Raw genomic sequence first — 21,534 nt, forward strand, 5'->3', positions numbered from 1 at the left:
TGCAATCTATCTTATTAGTTTAACAAGTCCCTAAAACAATGCAATAAAACTGCCATACAAACAGAATATGTAAACATAAGAGCATGATAAATTGAGCACTAATTAGTGCTTTACAGTACAATTGGTTTATAGTTTTGAGATTGAGCAGCATGAGTTTTTCACATTATGTAGGTACACGACCCTAGAAACCGTATTTCACAGCTCTCTAGAAAGCCAACAGCACTACCAGCTGCCTTGGCTTTAGTGTTCACATCATTGTGAACTTACTGAAGCTCCCATAAAGAAACAAATGGATTTCAGCGTTTTCGTAGGAGAATATCCCAGCTCTCTCTCCAACGTAGAGCAGCAAGCTCGTCTGATGATAGCGCTGGCTGGCCGTAGGTCAGAGGACTCAAGTTGTGGTAGGATACATATACTGAACAAAGGACTGCCAGAATAACACCACCAAATGCTTTCTGTTGAGCTGGGGATCTGAGAAACAGCATGACATACAAATATGAGCATGGACATGTGATTTAGTTACAGATTAATTCACTTTCAGAATAAAAAATTCTTGATAATTTACTCACCCCTATGTCATCCAAAATGTTCTTGTTTTTCTTTCTTCAGTCAAAAATAAATCAAGGTGTTTGAGGAAAACATTCCAAGATTTTTCTCCATATAGTGGACTTCAATGGTGCTCAATGAGTTGAAAGCTCCGAATTGCAGTTTCAATGCAGCTTCAAACGATCCCAGCCAGAAAATAAGGGTCTTATCTAGCAGAACAATCGGCCATTTTCTAAAAGAATAATTACATTTATATATTTTTTTTAACCACAAATGCTTGTCTTGCACAAGGTCGTCTTTACACATTATGTAATTATCCTGGAAAGGTCACACTTGACATAGGTGGAAGTACCGACCTAGTGTTTACAATGCGGACTTACAAAAAACGGTAAAACTACGATGTCGGATGTTTTTTATTGAAGTACACAGAGGAAGAACTAACCATGCATGAATTTTCCAACTTGATTGCGCAATGCGTGAAGACACGCATATACATCACAAAGCTAGTGCCAGATGAGCATTTGAGGTTAAAAAGTATATACATTTTATTTATTTATATACAGTTGCAATCAAAATTATTCAACCCCCTTGACCTGCAAGACATTTTCCTGCAGAGAACAACATTTTGTGAAAACAATTCAACAAAGGCATCAGTAAACTATTAAAGAAAGTTTATTAATACACATTTGAGTAATTCTGAGAACGTAAGTTGATGATTAATGAAAAAAATTGAATTGGCTCAAAACATTTATGTTCAAAATTATTCAACCCCTGAAAGTAAATTTGGTGTAGAATCTTTTATTCTTTAAAACCACCAATAAACACTGCCTGGAAGAGCTTAGATGCTTCTGTCACCTTTCTGCTGCAATCTTGGGCCATTCCTCCCCTGAAAAAGCTTTCAGATAACTGATAATCTTTGGTTTTTACTTTGCCACTGCTTGCTTCAAATTCAACCATGTATTTTCAATGATAATTACATCTGGAAACTGAACGGGCCACTTAAAATCATTCTATGACTGATTCCTAAACCAAGCGTAAGTAGATCTGAACGTACACTTTGGGATGATTGCTCTGCAGGAAAGTCCATTGATTATTAGCTTCAGACTTTGCACAAAAGGCATCACAATGTTTGTTTTTCTCAGTTGATCTGATCAAACATTTTATGATATTGTGCTTTTTTTTTGTTCAACAGCCTCAAAGGTTTTCTGGTTCAACACACTTTAATCTAAGGAATACGGCTGCCAGCTGTGTCTTTAGGAACTTGTAATGTCTTAGAAACCTTCATGTAGTTTTAGACTTTCTAATATAAACTATTTCTTCTCTATTAATTTTGTGTGAGCTTTGTTGACTTTACCATATTTGCTACTCACCTTCAGCTCATGCATGGGCTAAGAGTATACTATGTGTAACACCCCAAGCTAATTCCATTTTTAACAAGTTTGTAAAGGCTTAAGACAATTTTTTATGAGAATTTTGTTACTCACCATAAAAATAACTGTCTTAAAACAGCAATGTTGAATAGAGGTTGAATAATTCTGACATAGCTTTGTTATTAAAAAATCCTATAACTCAAAAACATTACATTGTATATTGACATTATCACTATTAATTATCCAGAAAACTGTTGTAGATGCAATTTTATTCCTGGATCTTCAGAAAGAGCAAAATTCATTTGTAAAGTACTGCAGTCTCTGGGAGGGGGGAGGGGGGTTGAATAATTTTGATTGCAACTGTATATATTTGTTTTTTAGAAAATGAGTGGTTGTTTCGCTAGATAACACAGTTATTTCTTGGCTGGCATTGTGCTTGGCTTCGAAGCTGCACTGAAACTGCAATTTGGATCTTCAACCTGTTGATCCCCATTGAAGTCCACTATAGGGAGAAAAATCCTGAAATGTTTTCTTCAAAAACCTTAAATCTTCTTGACTGAAGAAACAAATCATGAACATCTTGGATGACACAGGGGTGAGTAAATTTTCAGGATTTTTTTTTTTTATTCTGAAAATGATGAAATTGCATCTCTTACCTCAATACATGGATGTACAGGTGCTCTACAACCATAGGTATCTGTAAGATCTTGAAGGTAAGCGCTGGAAGATAGTGATACAAAAACAGAGTCTTCTCCATTAGGAAGAATGGCAGGTAATTCACTGCCCAGCCTCCAAAACAAACAACACCAGCCAAAACCAGCTGCTCCCAAGAGTCTAAGAGAGAAGCAAAAGCAGGAAAAGAAGAGTTAATGAATGGTGATGGTGAAGCAAACATCTCTACTATTATTGCTCACAGTACCTTGAGGAACGTCTTCAACTTTCCTCCGTCGTCTTAGTAAGTAGGTTAAAAACATAAGACAGTAAACAACTAGTGCAAGGTTTGCAATGGACCAATTAACAATATTCCCTATCAGTTGAATTTGTGCCTGTATTAAAAATAGAAAAGACTGTTATTAAAATTCCATTATCATTGTCAAACAAGAAGACATAAAACTAAAGCTAACAATATGATGTTGACATACATTACTTGAAGGATGAAGCCAGTATGCAATGTTGGTGTCCATCGTGATCCATTCAAAGGGTGATGAACTATATTTGTGTTCAGACTCTTCATTCTTTACTGTCAGCATCTTCCACTGTTACTCAAACATATATTAAATGTGTTTAGTGTATGACATCAACTCTAAATAGCTGGTTTGATGATGATTGACATCATGTCATCAAGATCATGATTAATTTTTAATATTCACCTGCAGCTCAAGAAATTTGGCCATAAAAGTGAGGTTTCTCTTGATGTCGCTTTGAGTAGGTGATTTCAGCTCCAACTCCCTTTCCTTCTGTTCCTGACCTGTATAGATGTGTTTTTAGTCAAAGAAAAATGCATAGGCACTATGAAAACATATAGACGTTATTTCTCATACTTCTGCCATAGCGGTGCTCTTCCACGTTCCACATGCTGCTCTGCTGGTAGCCTTTATAAATCTTATCCCCAACCACCTCCAGCTGTTTAAAACCCCACTCTGGCAGAGACACTCCACTGAGCTGCAAAACATTACAGGACAGATATAAATAACTCTCTTAAAGAGATACTCCCAAAAATGACTCTCTTTATATGTGAAACATAAAAGACGATGTTTTGAAGGGGTAGTTCAGCCAAAAATGTAAACTGTCATTAATTACAAACCCATAAACCTTAGTTCATCTTTAGAACACAAATTAAGATATTTTTGATTAAATCTGACAGCTTGACCACATTCAAGGCACAGAAAGGTAGTAAGGACATTGATAAAATAGTCCATGTGACATCTGTAGCTCAACTGCAATGTTATGTAGCTACAAGAATACTTTTTGTGAACAAAGAAAACATAAAGTAACATTTTTTATCAACAATTTCTTCTCTTTTTCTTCAACACACATTCATGAGAGCCTTGAACGTGACAGTTAAGTTGCTGTCTCTGCAGGGTCAGAAAGCTCTCGGATTTCATCATAAATATCTTAATTTGTGTTCCCGAAGACGAACAAAGGTCTTACTGGTTTGGAACGACATGAGGGTGAGTAATTAATAACAGAATTTTCAATTTTGGGTGAACTATACCTTTAAGAAATGTCTAATCATTTAGGTTCCATGGAAGACAGTAAGTCACATTAGAGTGAATAAATTATGACTTTTAAGGACAGTAAAAATCACTAAGATGTGATTTTGTCCATGCATTTCTACATAAATATCACAATAAGAGCACACACTTTTTTCTGAAACTGTATGCTATTATGGGCACTATTTGTTTTCTTTTCAAAATGTATTACTATACAAACCTTTAAAACAGCTGAAGTGTTCACGTGGACTAGTCGCACCTCGGATAAAATCGTCTTCCAGATCTCTCTGTCGGACTCCCTGTTCATTATGTCCTACAGTGTAATGAACAGCATGCATCATAAAACCTGTTTTAAGTACATATGCAAACATGTATTATAAACCTATGGTTCTCAGATCTTACCACTCTCCATAGATTTTGAGCCGGCATAGACACATTAAAGTCAATGTAGCCAGAAACTTCCTGTGAATGAGGACTCATTGGGGCTGCAACATCATGTCTTAAAAGCAAAGCATAGGCAGGGTGTTATTACTACAAGATTAAAGAGTTTACGAAACTATTTTATTATTATATTCTGACATTAATTTCTCACCCTCACGTTGCTCCAAATCTCTAAGTCCTTTGTTCATATTCAGAACACAAATGAAGCTATTTTTCATGAAATACGAGCTTTCTGACCCTGCATAGACAGCAAGGGTCATGTGATGTCACGTGGACAATTTTTACGATGTCTATACAAAGTTTCTAGACCATGAATGTGGAAGGACTCTTTAGGTCTTTGGAGGGTCAAAAAGTTTTCGGATTTCATCAAAAATAATTTCATTTGTGTTCCGAAGATGAACAAAGGTCTTATGGGTTTAGAATGACATAAGGGTGAGTAATTAATGACAGAATTTTCATTTTTGGGTGAACTAACCCTTTAATGTTAATGGTAACAATTTAATATGAAACATAACCTAGACAAATCTGATGTTGGTAGAATTATATTACGTGTTTAGGTAGCGAGAGGTCATTCCATGTAGCAGCTGAACAATATCTCCATGTCTGACAGGTCTGGGTGGGCTGCTGACCACAACACTGTGCCTGGGGTTTAAAATTACAATTACAATTCAGTTAATGTTATATTTGTAGCTGCAGCCCAGATATGGGTCACACAATTTCACAAAATGATTTTTAGTAATGCTAAACTTATTACAACATAGTACACCCAAAAGTCCTCTATCCATGCTTTCACAGATTAAAGGAGAAGTTCACTTCTAGAACAAAGATTTACAGATCATGTACTCACCCCCTTGTCATTCAAGATGTTTGTGTATTTCTTTCTTCAGTCATAAAGAAATTATGTTTTTTTGAGGAAACATTTCAGGATTTCTGTCCATATAGTTGACTTTTATGGTGGCCAGCGAGTTTGAACTTCCAAAATGCAGTTTAAAAGGCTCTAAACAATCCCAGATGAAGAAGAAGGGTCTAATCTAGTGATATGAGAAAATGAGATTTCGACCCCTAACTGACCCCTTTGAAGCTGCATTTAAACTACATTTTGGATGTTCAAACTCACAGGCACCATAGAAGTCCACTATATGGAAAGAAATCCGGAAATGTTTTCCTCAAAAAAAGAACTGAAGAAAGAAAGACATGAACATCCTGAATGACATGGGGGTGAGTAAATGATCTGTACATTTTTGTTCTGAAAGTGAACTCCTCCTTTCCGTTCAGGAGCGAAAACAGTGCACAACAGTTCTAAATTATTTAAGTGCATTTTGATGTGAGAGTACAACAAAGATGGACTTTTTCACTGCAGGAAACATTATTATGGATTGTGGACTCGTATTTCATCCAGAAGAGGCAGTTGAAAGTTAAAATGTCTTAATGATGGATTTGTTTCCTATAGCTTTTCACTTCACAAGACATTGACTGATGGACTGGAGTCGTGTGGTAATGCTAAATTTCTCCAAATTTGTTTAAAATAAACTAACAAACTCATCTATCTTTTTGGGTGAACTATTCTTTTATATACTTACCGCCCAGGGTCTTTAATAATCCACCAGTTGTTGACATCTTTGAAAGGATAGCAGGTCACCTGCTGTTGGTGGGAACTACCACGGCCATTTTCATATCTGTAAGCAGAGATAAACAGCAAAGATCAGCATGAAGATGTGATAATTTAGGATTAAACCAACAGCTTTTTAACAAAGTGCTGATGTCTCACCTGATTGGATAGTTAGCCTTGTGAGAGTGAAGCCAACATGGAACAGGTTTACTGGACACAGTGCGAAGAGTGACTTGTGAGCCGAATGCAACATCCAAGGGCTGCCCCTGAGTGATCCGCGCTAGACCACCCTATATAGGAGAAACGGAAGAAATCAAGGAAATGTTGACTACTTAGGAGACAATTACCCTGTGAATTAAACTAAATCTGTTTAAATACATTATGCACACTACCATTCAAAAGTTTGGAGACAGTATTTGAAAGAAATCATAACTTTTATGCTTTTTCAGCAGGAATTTGTCAATTTTATGGGTCTGGCTTCAGGTCTCATCCGCATCCAGCCATAGGCTTACTTTCACATTGATGAATAAGGTGGATAAGAAACTTATCTGTACCTCTAGACTTGCTTGAAAAGCACTGCTCATCATCTGATCATGTGGTCCACTGCGATACAGCAGGGTAAGATGGATGTAGAAAAATCCAAGGTACATGATGATGGGTAACACCACAAGAGCCAGGAAGCGAACCATTACCTCCACCACTACTTTGCCCTATTCACACAGATCACAAAATCATAACGCTGTACCCATAGTGCTGTAAAACCCATAGATATTTGTGACCCTGGACCACAAAACCAGTCTTAAGCAGTACAGGTATATTTGTAGCAATAGCCAAAAATGCAATGTATGGTTCAAAAACCATTATGTTATTAATGAGGATCATGGTACATGACAATATTTTGTAAATTTCCAACTGTAAATATATCAAAACCTAATTTTTGATTAGTAATATGCATCGCTAAGTTTGCTAACTTCTTTTAGACAACTTTAAAGATTTTCTCAATATTTAGACTTTTTTGCACCCTCAGATATTTTCAAATAGTTGTATCTTGGCCAAACATTTCCTATCATTACAAACCATCAATGGAAACGCATTTATTCAGTGTTTAGATGATGTATAAATCTCACTTTCCACAAATGAACCCTTATGAGTGTCTTTGAGGTCTAGGGTCACATTGGATAACTACTACTCACATGGCTTAAAGCTCGATCTCCAATAAGTTGCCAGGTGTGTACAGCTGCCAGGCCTAGCAGTAAAACGTATGTGAACATACCCATGTATTTTACCCTGCAAAATAAGATGTATAAATGAAAACCTAACTACTTAGCACTACTTAAGATAAACTAGATTTTTACACTTTCTGAAAAAAATGTAAGTGGTGTCTCACAAGAGAAAAAAACAAAACCAAATTATGACCGTACATACCCTATTCCAAATGCACAACTGAACCCGCAGATCACAAGCCAAAACCACCTAAAAGATGAACTGAAAGAAGAACAAGCACATGACACATATAACCATGAAATTAGGGCAAATATCATTAAACTCACAGAAAGCTGACTAGACACTCCAGATCTGAGACTGACAAAACATATATTAGCCAACGATACTTACTTTTTTTGTGCTTTGTGGAAGCGGAGGTAAGACAGCACAGCTAACAGCAGGAAAAAGATTAAAACAGACTCCAGCAGCATGAAACGTGATTGTACAATCAAGGAGTTTTCTGTAAAAATAAAACAAAAGTATTTAACCTACAGTAACAGGCAGGGAAAAAAATATCTTCAGACAAATGATACGGTGTACTACTTACCCATGAGGAGCAGCACACAGGCCCCCAATGCTGAGAAATGGGAATATCCGAGCTCCACCACCAGAAGGTAAGCAAGTGGTATACACATGGAGCCAGCAAGGGCCGGTATTACCCGAAGACTCCAAACAGGAACATTACTGGTGTATTCTACAATGGACCCAAAGAATCAATAAGTTAGTAATGCAATTGTAAATATTTTACTACTACATGCATGGTAATGGGCCAGAAACAGTGGTCCATGCCCCTACTCCATCTACCAAGTGGCTCTAAAATACAATTGAGGTCAAAAGTTTGCAGAATCTGCCAAATGTGATTTAGTTTACCAAAATAAGATGGACCATACAAAGTCCCTTGTTTGTCCTGAACAGATAAACTGCATGCTGTTCTTCAGCAAAATCCGTCTTTGCTCATACATACGGTTTTTCAGCATTTTTGTGTATTTGAATCTTTTCCAACAATGACTATGATTTTGAGATTGATCTTTTCACACTGAGGACAACTGAGGCTCTCATATGCAACTATTTACAGAAGGTTCAAATGATCACTGACGCTTCAGAAAGATTATTAAGATATTCTGTAGCTTCTGAAGGCCAGTCCTAAATGAAAAAAAATTTGATATTTAGGCAAAATAAGAAAAATGTACACATCTTCATTCTGTTCAAAAGTTTACACCCCTGGCTCTTAATGCATTGTGCTTAATGCCTTCTTGAGCATCAGTGAGCGCTTGAACCTTCTGTAATAGTCTCATATGAGTCCCTCAGTGTGAAAAGATTGATAACAAATTCATATTAATTCTTGAAAAGGGTTCAAATACACAAAAATGCTGAAAAACCAAAGAATTGGTGGGACCTTAAGGATTTTTCTGAAGAACAGCTGGCAGTTTAACTGTTCAGGACAAACAAGAAACTCGTGAACAACTATCACAAAACAAACAAACAAAAAAACAGCTGTGAATCATTCAGCTAAGAACACAAGCAAGCATGTACGTAGGTAAACTTCTGAATGGGGTCATTTTTAGCAATTCTATAAATAATTTTATAAATTATAATTTCAACTATTCTCTTGTGGACTATATGCATATTTTATGTGAAATACCTTATTCAGGTCAGTACCAAATAGAAAATACCACATGCAATAAAATAAAATTTTGCAGATTCTGTAAGGTGTATGTAAACTTTTGACATCAACTGTAGTTTAACATTCTGTAACTCTAGAATAAGTCAGAATCAGAATTTGGTCAGAGACAGTAAAAACTAGAAGGTCTGTAATGTACATGAAGAGTTACTTGGCTTTGTCGACCCAACATAAACCTGTATGAGATGCTCACCTGCTCCAATTCTGTTCCAAACAAAGTTGCCATCAAATCCTCCTAAATATGCTGCAAAGATAAATAATATGCATTAGTACATATACATAAAGTGGCTTGCTTCATAAATACAGTTTCTAAAGTATCAAAAATCTCCTCACCTCCTAAAGCTAATACCATGTGGCCAAAAGGTGGTCCACTCTCATCAATGAAAAACACTTGCTTCATGTACAGAGACAGAAACTGTCCGTAATAAACTTCATCAAACCTGCAGCAGCGAGCAAACACAATATAACCATATGTGATTTTTTCATTTAATTGACGAAATAAAAAGGTCTGAAAATAATAATGAAACGAAGACTTACACTACAGCTTTAGGAAAGTGAATGCCATATAGTCTGGTCACAAGCGCTAATGCTGTCACTGCCAGCAGCAGCAGATTGATCTCCACTGTCAGACTGATAGGCAGTTTCACACACTGCATGCTGCCCTACTATATTCATTCATTAAGTTAAATATATCAGTATTATTATATACATATTAATTTATTTTGCATATACAAACGCGCAGGATCCAGCATAGCATATCAAATACATGTAGTTTATTTACCTTGATTCAGTTAGATGTAACGTTAACGTTAGTTGTGATTTTCTCAAGAGTTTAGCAATCATAGGTCCACACTGCTGATTACATATTACATATGTTGCGTCTGTTCGCAAAAAGTTATGAATATCGACCTTCGCTAACACTTTACTTCATTAAAATTATACAGCCGTGTCTCTGGCATAAACGACAGTCTTCAATTTAAAAACACTCAAAATAGTAAAATAACCAACAATGTGTTTGTAGCGTGTGCTCTAGTGTTTCCGGGCAGTAGTGCTGTCATTTCAAAATAAAAGTTCAAACATTCCTGCACTTGAATAAATCCCTTGTGAGAGGGGGTTCAGCGAAAAATCGGCAGTTAAAAACTAAAACCGGACGTCAGCTGTCGCTCGGAGGGGAAGAAAACAACAACAACAACTATATATATATATATATATTAGAGGTCGACCGATGTATCGGTTTTGCCGATTAATCGGCACCGATAGTTGATTGGCCGAACTATCGGTTATCGGCAAAAATCCTTGCCGATGGTTTTTCCGGGTTGCATTCTTTGCTGAAGCGGCTCACGCTCCGCTGTCATAGAGTATGAGAGGTTAAGCCCCAGACCAATGTTTAATGCCAGGAATGTTACCATATATTTGTATTGATTTATATCCAGCTGTTCATATTTTTAGCCAGCAAAGTTGCAGATTTAAAGACATGAGAAAGCAAACTGTGTTCATTCAGCCGACAAAATCAGTCACAGCGCGCCTTAGTTTTACATTACACATCTGTCCCACATCGTTCATAAAGACTTGACCCTGGGCTGGAAAATTAAGTATTGTGCATTTAAGCAAACTATTTGTATTTCTGTAGCTCTAATTAAGTCTGTATGCTTAATATAGAGCTATAATTTATGTTTTAGCCTTTTCTTCAGGCCGTTAAAGCATGGTGAGTTTGCATCTTGTTACGCACTTTATTTCACAATGCCATTTTCCTGTTCCTATTTGATTTTAATAACTGATCAACAAAAATATCTATTAAAAATTAAGATAAAAATAATACAAAACGAAATTCGTTAAAGAAGGGATTTTCCACAAATAAAAACGTACCAAGTGGTCAAAAATTGTGTCTGACCCTCTCCAATTCTCCTGGCGTATTGCCGTCCAATTCATACCACGTCCTTTGCGACATTTACAAATTACACAAACTTCTTTCGTAATTAACATATTAAACTGAAACAAAACAAAAACAAATCATATTTAAACATAAATGTAAAACAGAAAAGAAATTGTTTCTGAAATGGCTGCAATATAGATCGCACTTTCTCTTTCCGTTTCATGTTTAAACTAACCTTTGCCGCTTTTTGATCATTCTTGAAGTAAACATTTGCCCGTTTGGTGATTAAATAAACTGTTTTAGATTTATGCTTGAACGCGTCCTGTGTGTGTGTGTGTGTGATACCTGCAAGTTGTCCGCGCAACACAGCGCTGCACTTTTGTTCGGTTTCATTAAGGGTGGGTGAAAAATAGATTCTCAGACGCATCTCAATCCTCTCTTCAATGAGCTTGTGTTTTTCCCGCATATGGCACGCGTGCGCGCCAGAAACGCGGCTGGCTTCATTGCACAGAATTTCCACAGTGAGCTAATAAGTGTGTATTGTTTGACCGTGTGAGCTATCAATCGCAGTTTTTGACTTTACATGTGCCTTCATTTCTGCCGTTTGTAATGCAGTAGATGCACTGACAGACTTTCAATTGCTCTTTGTGTTTGTTCGTCCTAAAAAGCTTGATTGCAGATGCGGTTAAATGCACTTGGATTTTCAAATACTTTTATACGAAACTGATGTACACACAGTCAGTTATGTTTTCAGAGCAGGACAAAATATCTGATACATCGAAATAGATCTGCATTCGTTTGAATGCAGCCTGTTAAAGCAGCAACTGTCTGATCTCATCAGTAATAATCAAACGAAAAAGAAAAAAACAACAACTATTTCTGTAAACTTGCCGACACTTAAAGAACACTAATTTTAAATAAGTAATTGTTTTAAAAAGTAGCCAGCTTATATAATAAAAAAATGTTAAAATTTAAAGATTCCCACCCCTTTACAATGAGCCCATTTCATTTGTAACATCAACTAAGATTGGTGAAAGCTGTAGAATAGAAGTGTTGTTCAAAGTGTTAATTTCAACATTTACTGATATATTGTTACATTTCGAAGTTCATTTTGTTAACATTAATGAACTATGAAATAACTTTAATGATCAATTTATAATTAATATTAATATTTTTATTCATTTACAAAGTATGGTTTAGTATTTATTTTTTTAAATCGTAGAGCACTATTTTAGTTGCCCTTCAATATCCATTTTCAAAATCTATCGGTTAATTAATCGGTATCGGCCAGCGTGGTCCAACCTAGCTATCGGTATCGGTAAAAACCAATATCGGTCGACCTCTAATATATATATATTAAAAACGTATATAAACGTATAACAAATATATACCAATTTTTATATAATAAGTCATTACTGTGTACTATACGATTAAATCAAATAAAAGTATCCTTAAACGGTATATATATATATATATATATATATATATATATTCAAAAATTCAGTAAACTGATTAAAGACAGAATTACAAAAGTACACGGGCTTATTACCTTTATTTTGTAATAATTTAAGCTGTGTTATGAAGGTTCAGTTTTACATTTGTAGTATTTCAAGAAACAACATTGTTGCGGTTGTTTAATAAAGCCTTTAAATTCGTAACGGGCTTTGTATGATGTCAGATTATTTGATCATGTTAATTTTTAATGGTAAACAAAAAATTTTAAGTTAATGGTAGCCCACAAGGCAACAATTATTCATTACTCCGATCATTAATTTCAAAATGTACCGCTCCAACAAACACTGCCATTCGTGTCTGTCGTAGTTGCATATGATTGGTTGCTGCCAAGTTGATCGATGCTGACTGGCTGTCACCAAGTGGCAGGTCCCTCCTACCCTCCGAATGCCAGTAACTGGCTTCCTGCTGTCAATGGCAGGTACTTCCTGCTGCCAGCTGCCATTTTTTTTCTGAACCCCTTCTGTCCCTTGTGGCACAAAAAGAGCATTTCAGCACGTAAACCAAAAATATCAAGTATCAAGTGGCATTGATTTGAAAGAAAAATCCAAAACAAAAGGTAAATAATAAAAATGAGAAATGTATACTTTTTAACCACAAATGCTAGTCTTGCATTAGCTCATTTGCATCTTCTTTGTCTGTGTACTTCCGTTCAAAAACGTTGTTTTAACTTTTTTGTAAAGGGCATTTGACTTTCTTTGCATGTTCACTTTGTAAACACTGTTGGCACTTCCGCCAATGTCATGCATGACCTTTTCAGTGTGATTACATAATGTGTGAGGTCAAGCTGGTGCAAGACAAGCATTTATGGTTTAAAAGATTAGAAATTGTTATTGTTTTAAGAAAATGGTTAATTGTTTCCCTAGAGAACACCCTTATTCCTTGGCTGGGATTGTGTAGAGCCCTTTGAAGCTGCACTGAAACTGCAATTCGGACCTTCAACCCATTGGCCACCATTGAAGTCCACTATATGGAGAAAAATCTTGGAATGTTTTCCTCAAAAACCTTAAAATATTCCTTGAATGAATCCCTTGTGGCACAAAAAAAAAAGCATTTCAGCACGTAAACCAAAAATATCAAGTATCAAGTGGCATTGATTTGAAAGAAAAATAACACAAACAAAAGGTAAATAAAAAAATATAAAGTAGGCTATCTATTCTAGAAGCAATTTTGCAACAAGAGATAAACTGTCCAGATTAGGATAAAAAGTAAAGCTAGACTGTCTTGTTAAAGGTGAAGTTCACTTCCATAATAAACGTTAACTGACCATTTACTCACCTGCATGTGATCCACGATGTTCATGTCTTTCTGTCTTGTTCAGTTTCTGAGGAAAACATTTCATTTTTTTTTCTCTCTTCATATAGTGGACTAAAATGGTGGCCAACGGGTTGAAGGTCCAAATTGCGAAAAACTCCATCCCATGTTCCTCTAACTTCAAAATCGACCGAAATTGTTGTTTTAACTTTTTTGTAAAGGGCATTTGACTTTCTTTGCATGTTCACTTTGTAAACACTGTCGGCACTTCCACCTATATGTCACTCGTGACCTTTCCAACGTGATTACATAATGCGTGAGGTCAAGCTGGTGAAAGACAAGCATTTATGGTTAAAAAGAATAGAAATGGTTGATCGTTTCCCTAGATAACACCCTTATTCCTCGGCTGGGATTGTGTAGAGCCCTTTGAAGTTGCACTGAAACTGCAATTTGGACCTTCAACCCATTGGCCACCACTGAAGTCCACTATACGGAGAAAAATCCTGGAATGTTTTCCTCAAAAACCTTAATTCTTTGCGACGGAAAACAGAAAGACATGAACATCTTGGATCACATGGGGGTGAGTAAATGTTTTTATTTTGGAAGTGAACTTATCTTTTAATGTAACAATTCTAACAGGACATGAAGCATATGCTGAAGCCTATCCGAACATACAAGTATTCAAATAACCTTGATAATTCATGGCTTTATTGAAACATTTAGGAAAAAAGAAAAAAGACTGACAAATCACAGTTCAGGGAAATATTTTCACAGGTCAAGCACAGAGAGAAAACAAATTCTTTTTGCATTTCAACATTGATGAAATGTGAAGTTACATTAATTGCTCTGCTAACAGAATGGAGTGTAAAATAAACAATAAACCCATAGCATGACGCATTCACAAACATTTGCTACTTAAAAGACTTGAAAATGATGGTAAAAAGGATGCAGTTACAAAATGTATTGCTGTGAGATTGACAAAAGGCTAATACAGTTTTCTTGGCAATAAAAACAAGGGCAGTCGTGGCAGGTTCTCTATCATTTGGGACACCTCAGTCACAAACTCACATATGTATATGTAATGGAAGCACATAATGCACATTGGAAAAATGGTTCACACAAAACACTTGCAACTGTATTTTGAAAATGAGGAACAAATTACTTTAATTAAGCATGCAATCCAGAACCAAATTGAATGCAGTTGACTTGCATGTTTCATTTTGCTGACTTTAAAATCAAAATAATATGGAATATATAAAAATAGCTCTATACATTAAAAACTACCTCTATAATGAATTTGCATTGCGTAATATAGAAATAAAAACGAAAAAAAGAGTAATTGTTTATCAACTATATATGTGTAATTTACCAGTAAATCTTTATTTCAAGAAACACCTGTTTTATAAAATCCCAAATACTCCCAAATACAACATATAGTTTGCATTATGTTGCATATGAAAGTGTAGAAAATGTCACATTATGTATATAATTGGTTGGTCCCTCGAACAATGCATAGGAGGCTTGTACTAACACAAGAGCCACAAATCTGCTAAACAATTCTACCCCTAACATGGCGTTTTGATCCACGTGCAGGTGTTGAATCAGTTATGGCTTTTCTTTTCCTCTGATGTCTCTGTTGTGCTTCTGATTCAGAATCTGATTCATCCTCCTTAGTTTTCTTTTTGGATTCAAGCATTAGTAGCCTCATTGATTTTCGTCTGGTTGAAGCTGTACTACTCTGCTTTTCAATGGCAAGACCTTTCTCATCACCATCAGAGATATTTTCTTCACCTATCTCAGATAATTCAGCAGATGTGAATATCTCTTTTGAAGCCTCCATCTCTGCTTCCTCATCTGCTTTGTTTTCTTCATGAACTGAAGTTTCCTCTATTTCCAACGCTAACGTGAAGCCCTCATTTGTATTTAATCTGCTCTGTTTTTGCTCCTCTTGAGATTCACCTGCAGCTGTCTCTGAGTCTTTATGTGTGTTACCTCCATCTGATTTAGCCCCTTCTGCATTTGTCTGGACTTTCTGTAGTATTTCTTCATCCAAAATAATGCCCTCAAAAACTGCTGCAGTTACATCTGACCTCAGCTCTACACTGTCTGCTGTAAATGTCACTTCTGCTGACTCAGTTTGTCCCGTAACTGCCTCGACTTCCTCGCTATCGTCATCATGCTCTTGTTTACGAAGATGTTTGGATTTTCTTGGAGCAGCTGTTTCAACAGTTGTTCTTTTCCTCAGAGTTCTCCTTTCCACTGCCGTTTCCTCCAAATCAACAGAACGTCCTTGCGCATCTTCTGCGTCTTCCTCATTTACTTGTTCTTGGAGTGGTTTTGCTTCCTTCTGTACATTGGAAACCTGTTCTTCCTTCTGTTTATTAGGCACCTCCTCATGTTCTCTCTCAAGATTTTCTTCTTGAGTTTTGTTCTCCTCAGTGTTTACACTGTTACTTTCCATGATTTCAGACAGAATTTCATTCCCTTCCTTCTCAGTATTATCATTTCTCCCTGATTTTTCTGACTTTTCTTCTGTATTAGTCTGAATTATGGCCTCTCCCACTTTTGTCACCAAATTTTCAAAATCAGCAGTGCCCTCCCTAGCAATTAATGCTTCATTTTCCTTCCCAATAGGGAGATTTAATTGATCCATTTTTCTTTCTGACTCCAGCTCTTGTCTGTGGGGGTGTTTTGATTTACTTCTTGGTGTAGATTGGACTGTTACTGTTCGGTATCTGAGGCTTTGTGTAATGAAAGCTGCTTCTTGCTCTGAGTTTTCTAAAGCAATCTCTTCCTCCACAGCTTTTGTCTTAAATTCATTTGCCAGTTTGGTTTCCCCCACATTTTCATCCAGTGACAATGCTTTTTCTTGTCCCTGGTCTGTGTTTTCCTGTGAAGACTCTGCTTGGCTCTCCTGAACTGCCTCCTCTACATCTTTTTGTGTTTCATCCATTTCCACCAGAATTTCATTTTCAGTTGTTTTAATTGAGCTCACAGTCTCATTTTCTTCATTACCTGTACATCTTTCAGGCAAAGCTTCATCCACCTTACCTTTATCATTCGATATCTCTTGCTTATCTGAAGTAGCTTCCACCTTTTTACTCATGAAAACCATATCTCTGTCTTCATCGAGATTTTCCACACTTACTGGTACACAGACATTTGCAGTCTTTGCTGACACTGAAGAAGTTTCTTTCCTTCTACTCATCTCTGCTTCTTCCACTAGTTCCAAATCTGCTTTGTGAAGACGTGTAGATTTTCTGGTCTTCTGTGTAGGTGTGCCTGATTGTGCACTGATCCTTAGACTTCTCCTTGTGGTCCTTTCACTTTTATTTTCATTGGTTTCAGAGCTTTCCATCTGTGAGATCTCTTCTTCTACTTGAATGGTGGTCTCCTCTATAACTGATGTTTGCTCCTTGTTATCCACTGAAACTTCATCCATCCCCATGGGCTTTTCTGTTTCAGCTGTTTCTGTCTCATTTTCAACAAATGGTTCATTTTCCTGTTGCTCTAAATTGCCTTCTTCTCTTTCCATCTGAGGAGCTGCTTCATTCCCTAAATTTGTTTCCTGGTTGTCCATGTTGTTGATTTGAAATCCTTTTTCTATTACATCCTCATCAGGTTCTCCTTCTATAAGTGAGACAACGTTCTCAGTAGCTTCTACAGTTGATTTTTGAAGTGTTTCCTCATTATCATCTTTTTCTGCTCCTTCTTTGTGCATTTCTTCATCTCCTTTTCCTGTTAGTGGAACTGTTCCAGTTTTATCTTCAAAAACTTCAGCCTCTACTTTTTGTACTCGTTTAGATTTCCTTATTGGTGTAGACTGAATTTTTATTGTTCTACGCCTGAGACTTCTCTCTGTGCTGACTGATCCCTCCTCTTCTAAGATTTCCTGGACAGCTTTTGGTGCCTCCTTACCAACACTCCTCATCTCTACATCACTTTTAATCTGTTTCTCTTTTAAAGAAATATCTTGATCATTTTCTCTCTCCGGAGTTAAATTTGTTTGGTCTTCCATTGTTGTTGCTTTTGGATGCTCTCCAGATGCTACACTTTCTTCCACATTCTCATCTATGACCACCTTATATTCCTCTACAATCTCTCTTTCCTCTCCTACCAAAACATCCATTTGTTTTTGCCCCTCAACTGTCATGTCTTGTTCTTCCTCTTCTGATGTCAGGTTACATGGTTCATGTTCACTTTTATCTGGTTCACAGATTTCAAGTTGTTCCTCTGTGTGACAAAGTGTTAGGACTTCTGGAGTGTCAGTCTCTTCTGTATTTTGAGAAAGTTGGTTTAAATCTACAAGTACTGGTGTGTCTTCTTGCAGTATTACTAGAGTACCATCATCTTTCTCTACCTCCTCACCAGGTTCTGCTTCTATAGGTGGGACCTCTTCTACAATCTGAGAGGCCTGCTCTGTATCATTTATTTCTACACCCATCAGAATTTCAGAAGTCTCAGGTTCAAAAGGTGTAGTTTCTTCAACATTTGTGTTTGCCATTTCATCAAGACTTTTCAAGTTGCTCTCTACTATACACACATTGACAGTCTCTTCTATTGTTGCTGAGGTTTTATCATGTTCATTTCTATTCATATTCGTCTTTTTCACTGGTTCCATCTCTACTTTGTGGAGACGTGTAGATTTTCTGGTCTTCTGTGTAGGTGTGACTGATTTCGTACTAAGCCTCAGACTTCTCCTTGTGATCCTTTCATTGTCACTTTGACTGGTTTCAGTGCTTTCCACCTGTGAGGACGTCTCCTCTATTTGGATGGTGATTTGCTCCTTGCTAACCACTGGGTCAATCTCCATTGGTTTTTCTGCCTCTGCTGTTTCTTTATTTTTGACCAATGGCTCATTTTCCTCTTGCTCTACATTGGTTTCTTCTCCCACCTCAAGTGCCTCCTTATCTGTGTCTTTTGTCACAGTTAAATTTGTTTTCTTGTTCTCCATCATATCTTCAAATCCTTTTCTTACTTCATGCTCTTCATGATCTACTTCTACAACTTGAAAGACTTCAGTAGTTTCTAAAGTTGATTTTTTAAGCGTTTCCTCTTTATCATGTACTTTTGGACCTTCTTTAAGCATTTCTTCAACTCCCTTTCTGGTTATTGGGACATTTCTAGCTTTATCTTCAAAAGCTTTAGCCTCTTGTTTATGCACACGTCTCGATTTTCTTCTTAGTGGAGACTGAATTTTTATTGTTCTACGCCTGAGACTCCTCTCTATGCTGACTGGTGCCTCTTCTTTTAAGTTTTCTTGGGCAAGACTGCCCACCCCTTCATTCTCATTCTGACTTTTTTCAATTTCATTGCTTTCCACCAGGTCACCGTCAGCTGGGATTGTGGCCAAATCTTCAGTTGGCTTTTGCTCTTCAAATGTGTTTTCTTCCTCCATTTTCTCTTTTTTAGGGGTCTTTTCAGTGTCTTCATATGTTTGTAGTTCGTGTTGTTCTCCCTCTTCTGATGCCAGATTAGACAGTTCTTGTTCATGTTTATATGGTTCATCCAGTTTCAGTTGTTCCTCCATATGGGAATGTGTCAGGTCTTCAGAAGTCTCTCCCTCTTCTTCTGTATTTTGGGAAAGTTTGTTCAAATCCACAAGTACTACTGTGGCTCTTTGTAATTGTATTACTGGAGTACCACCATCTTTATCTGCCCCATTGCCAGGTTCTACAAGTGAGACCTTCTCTTCAGGACCATCGACAATCTGAATTTCTTTTTCCTGATCATGTATTTCTACACCCATAGATAGTTCAGAACTCTCTGGAATTATAGTTTCCTCAATGTTTGTGTTTGCCATTTCATTAAGGCTTTCCAAACTGGTCTCAGTTGTAATAATTGGTATACAGACATTCACAGTCTCTTCTGTTGTTGCTGATATTTTTTCATATTTATCTCTACTCATGTTTGGTTCTTCCACTAACTCCATCTCAGCTAAATGTGCTTCTTTGTTCTCCATTTCTTTAACTCTCTCTTCTGTCACTGCTTCAGCTTTTTGTTTTTGCTCACGTCTAGATTTCCTTCTCAGTGGAGACTTAACTCTTATTGTTCTACGTCTGAGATGTCTTTCTGTGCTGATTGGCACCTCCTCTTCCTGGACATGTATCTCCTGAGAAAGACTGCTAATCTCTATGTCACTATCAGTTTGTCCAGCCAAATCTGCTTCCATGCTCTCAGTTGTTATGTCTTTAACTCTGTTTTCTGTTACATCCTCCTCAGCTTCTGTTTCTTTAAGTGGGATCTCCTCAGTGGTTTTTGTAATTTTTGGTTCTTTCTCTTTATCATTTGTTTCTGCAGCTTTCAGCAGTTCAGAACTTCCACATTCGGCACTTGCAGTTTCATCAATATTTGTGTTTTCCATTTCATTCTCCTTTGGACCTACACCCTCTGCAATAACTTCATCCCTCTCAGGGTTTTCATCAGTCCTGAGTTGTGTCTTAACACTTTCCGCCTGCTGAATCACTGCTTTGCTATGTCTGGATCTCTTAACAGGGGTGATCTTGATTGGTTTCAAAGTGCTCCTGAGACTTCTAACTGTCAACTCGGGTTCAACAGGTTGATCTCTAAAGCTTGTGAACCTACTTGGGGTGTCAATAGAGCCTTTCTCCTGAGTTTGTTTGCCTGGCTTGGGAAACAGCTTGTCTGAATCTTGCTCATCTTTGTTAGCTTGTTCAGTGTCTGCTTTCTCCTCTGGTTTCTCGACCAGGCTTTGAAGAGCAACCTCTGCGGTTTCTGGTTCTGGTTCACCCTCTTGCTCTTTGTATGCAGTTGATTGCTCTAGACTTCTGTTGGCATCAGCTGCTACATCATATTCTTCTGTTGTAGTAGTACAGGCTGGTTCTTCCATAAGTTTGGTGTCTAATGTACTGTCTTGTTCCTCTATTGTCATAGTTTCTTCAGCTGCTTGTTGCTCAGATGGCATAGTGTGCTTCATTCCTTCTTGTTCAGAAGTACAGATCTCTCCATGATTATCATCTGCATCATTAGGAGAAAGTCTGTGCATATCTATAAGCACAACTTTGGCTTCACTCACTGTCAACATTACAGTGCTATTCTCCATTGTCTCATCATCTTGAGGTGTTGTTTTTAATTCTTGTACCTTGGGAGGCTCTACAGATGACTGTTGTGGTGCTCCTTCTTGATCATTAATTTCTGAAACTATAGGAACTACATCTACAGTTTCCTCAACCTGTGTGATTTCAATATCCATATTAGATACAGTTTCGACTGTGAGCATTTCTTTTTCTTTGTATTCCTCAACCTCAGACTTTGCTTCTGCCTTATTTTCACCTTGAGCTTCTTGTATCTTTTCCATGGCCTCAGAAACATCATGTTCAGGTTCATCTGTTGATTGTTCAGTACTTTTGTCTTGCATAACTGTTTTGCTGTGATGTTTGGATCTTTGTTGGACTGTTTTCCCAGACTTTGTAGTTTTAAGATCTTTTTCAGCAGGCTGATGCTTAAGTCTTTTGGACTTCCTTGAGGGAGTTAAAGCTGATGTTCTCTTTTGAGGTAATTTGTTCATGGTCAAGACCTGTTCTTCCTCATCAGGGCCTGGTTTATTTTTACTAGCTTTTTCAATTATTGTATCATTGTTTGTCATTGTTTGGTTTGTTTCAGAGACTTCTGTTTCAGCCACATTTTGTTTTTGCTGGGCGCATAATAACTCTTTAGTACTAAGGACCTCTGTCACAGAATCTGCCTCTATATCTGTCTGGTCTTTAACTTCCATAGACTGTTGCAGAACTGTCTCTTCATCCTTTGCTTCA

The 21,534-nt window shown here is 37.0% G+C and overlaps 2 protein-coding genes across 2 annotated transcripts; both read right to left on the minus strand.

Moving 5' to 3' along the window:
* On the minus strand, nucleotides 1-10,168 carry pomt1 (protein-O-mannosyltransferase 1). The gene is made up of 20 exons (XM_073841199.1): nucleotides 9,905-10,168; nucleotides 9,661-9,788; nucleotides 9,457-9,563; nucleotides 9,317-9,367; nucleotides 7,990-8,136; nucleotides 7,794-7,902; nucleotides 7,605-7,664; nucleotides 7,373-7,466; nucleotides 6,734-6,889; nucleotides 6,339-6,469; nucleotides 6,151-6,246; nucleotides 5,120-5,212; nucleotides 4,532-4,628; nucleotides 4,350-4,442; nucleotides 3,458-3,578; nucleotides 3,287-3,384; nucleotides 3,059-3,172; nucleotides 2,836-2,962; nucleotides 2,573-2,750; nucleotides 1-471 (listed from the first exon to the last, which is right to left on the minus strand). The coding sequence occupies exons 2-20, from the start codon at nucleotides 9,777-9,779 to the stop codon at nucleotides 297-299; spliced, it is 2,166 nt and encodes a 721-aa protein (XP_073697300.1). The 5' UTR covers nucleotides 9,780-9,788; nucleotides 9,905-10,168; the 3' UTR covers nucleotides 1-296.
* A 4,280-nt stretch (nucleotides 10,169-14,448) lies between these two features.
* On the minus strand, nucleotides 14,449-21,095 carry LOC141335661 (uncharacterized). The gene has a single exon (XM_073841191.1). The coding sequence runs from the start codon at nucleotides 21,078-21,080 to the stop codon at nucleotides 15,312-15,314; it is 5,769 nt and encodes a 1,922-aa protein (XP_073697292.1). The 5' UTR covers nucleotides 21,081-21,095; the 3' UTR covers nucleotides 14,449-15,311.
* Between the last annotated feature and the right edge of the window lie 439 nt (nucleotides 21,096-21,534).

This window comes from Garra rufa, chromosome 5 (assembly GCF_049309525.1).
Source record: "Garra rufa chromosome 5, GarRuf1.0, whole genome shotgun sequence".
NCBI classification, from domain to species: domain Eukaryota; kingdom Metazoa; phylum Chordata; class Actinopteri; order Cypriniformes; family Cyprinidae; genus Garra; species Garra rufa.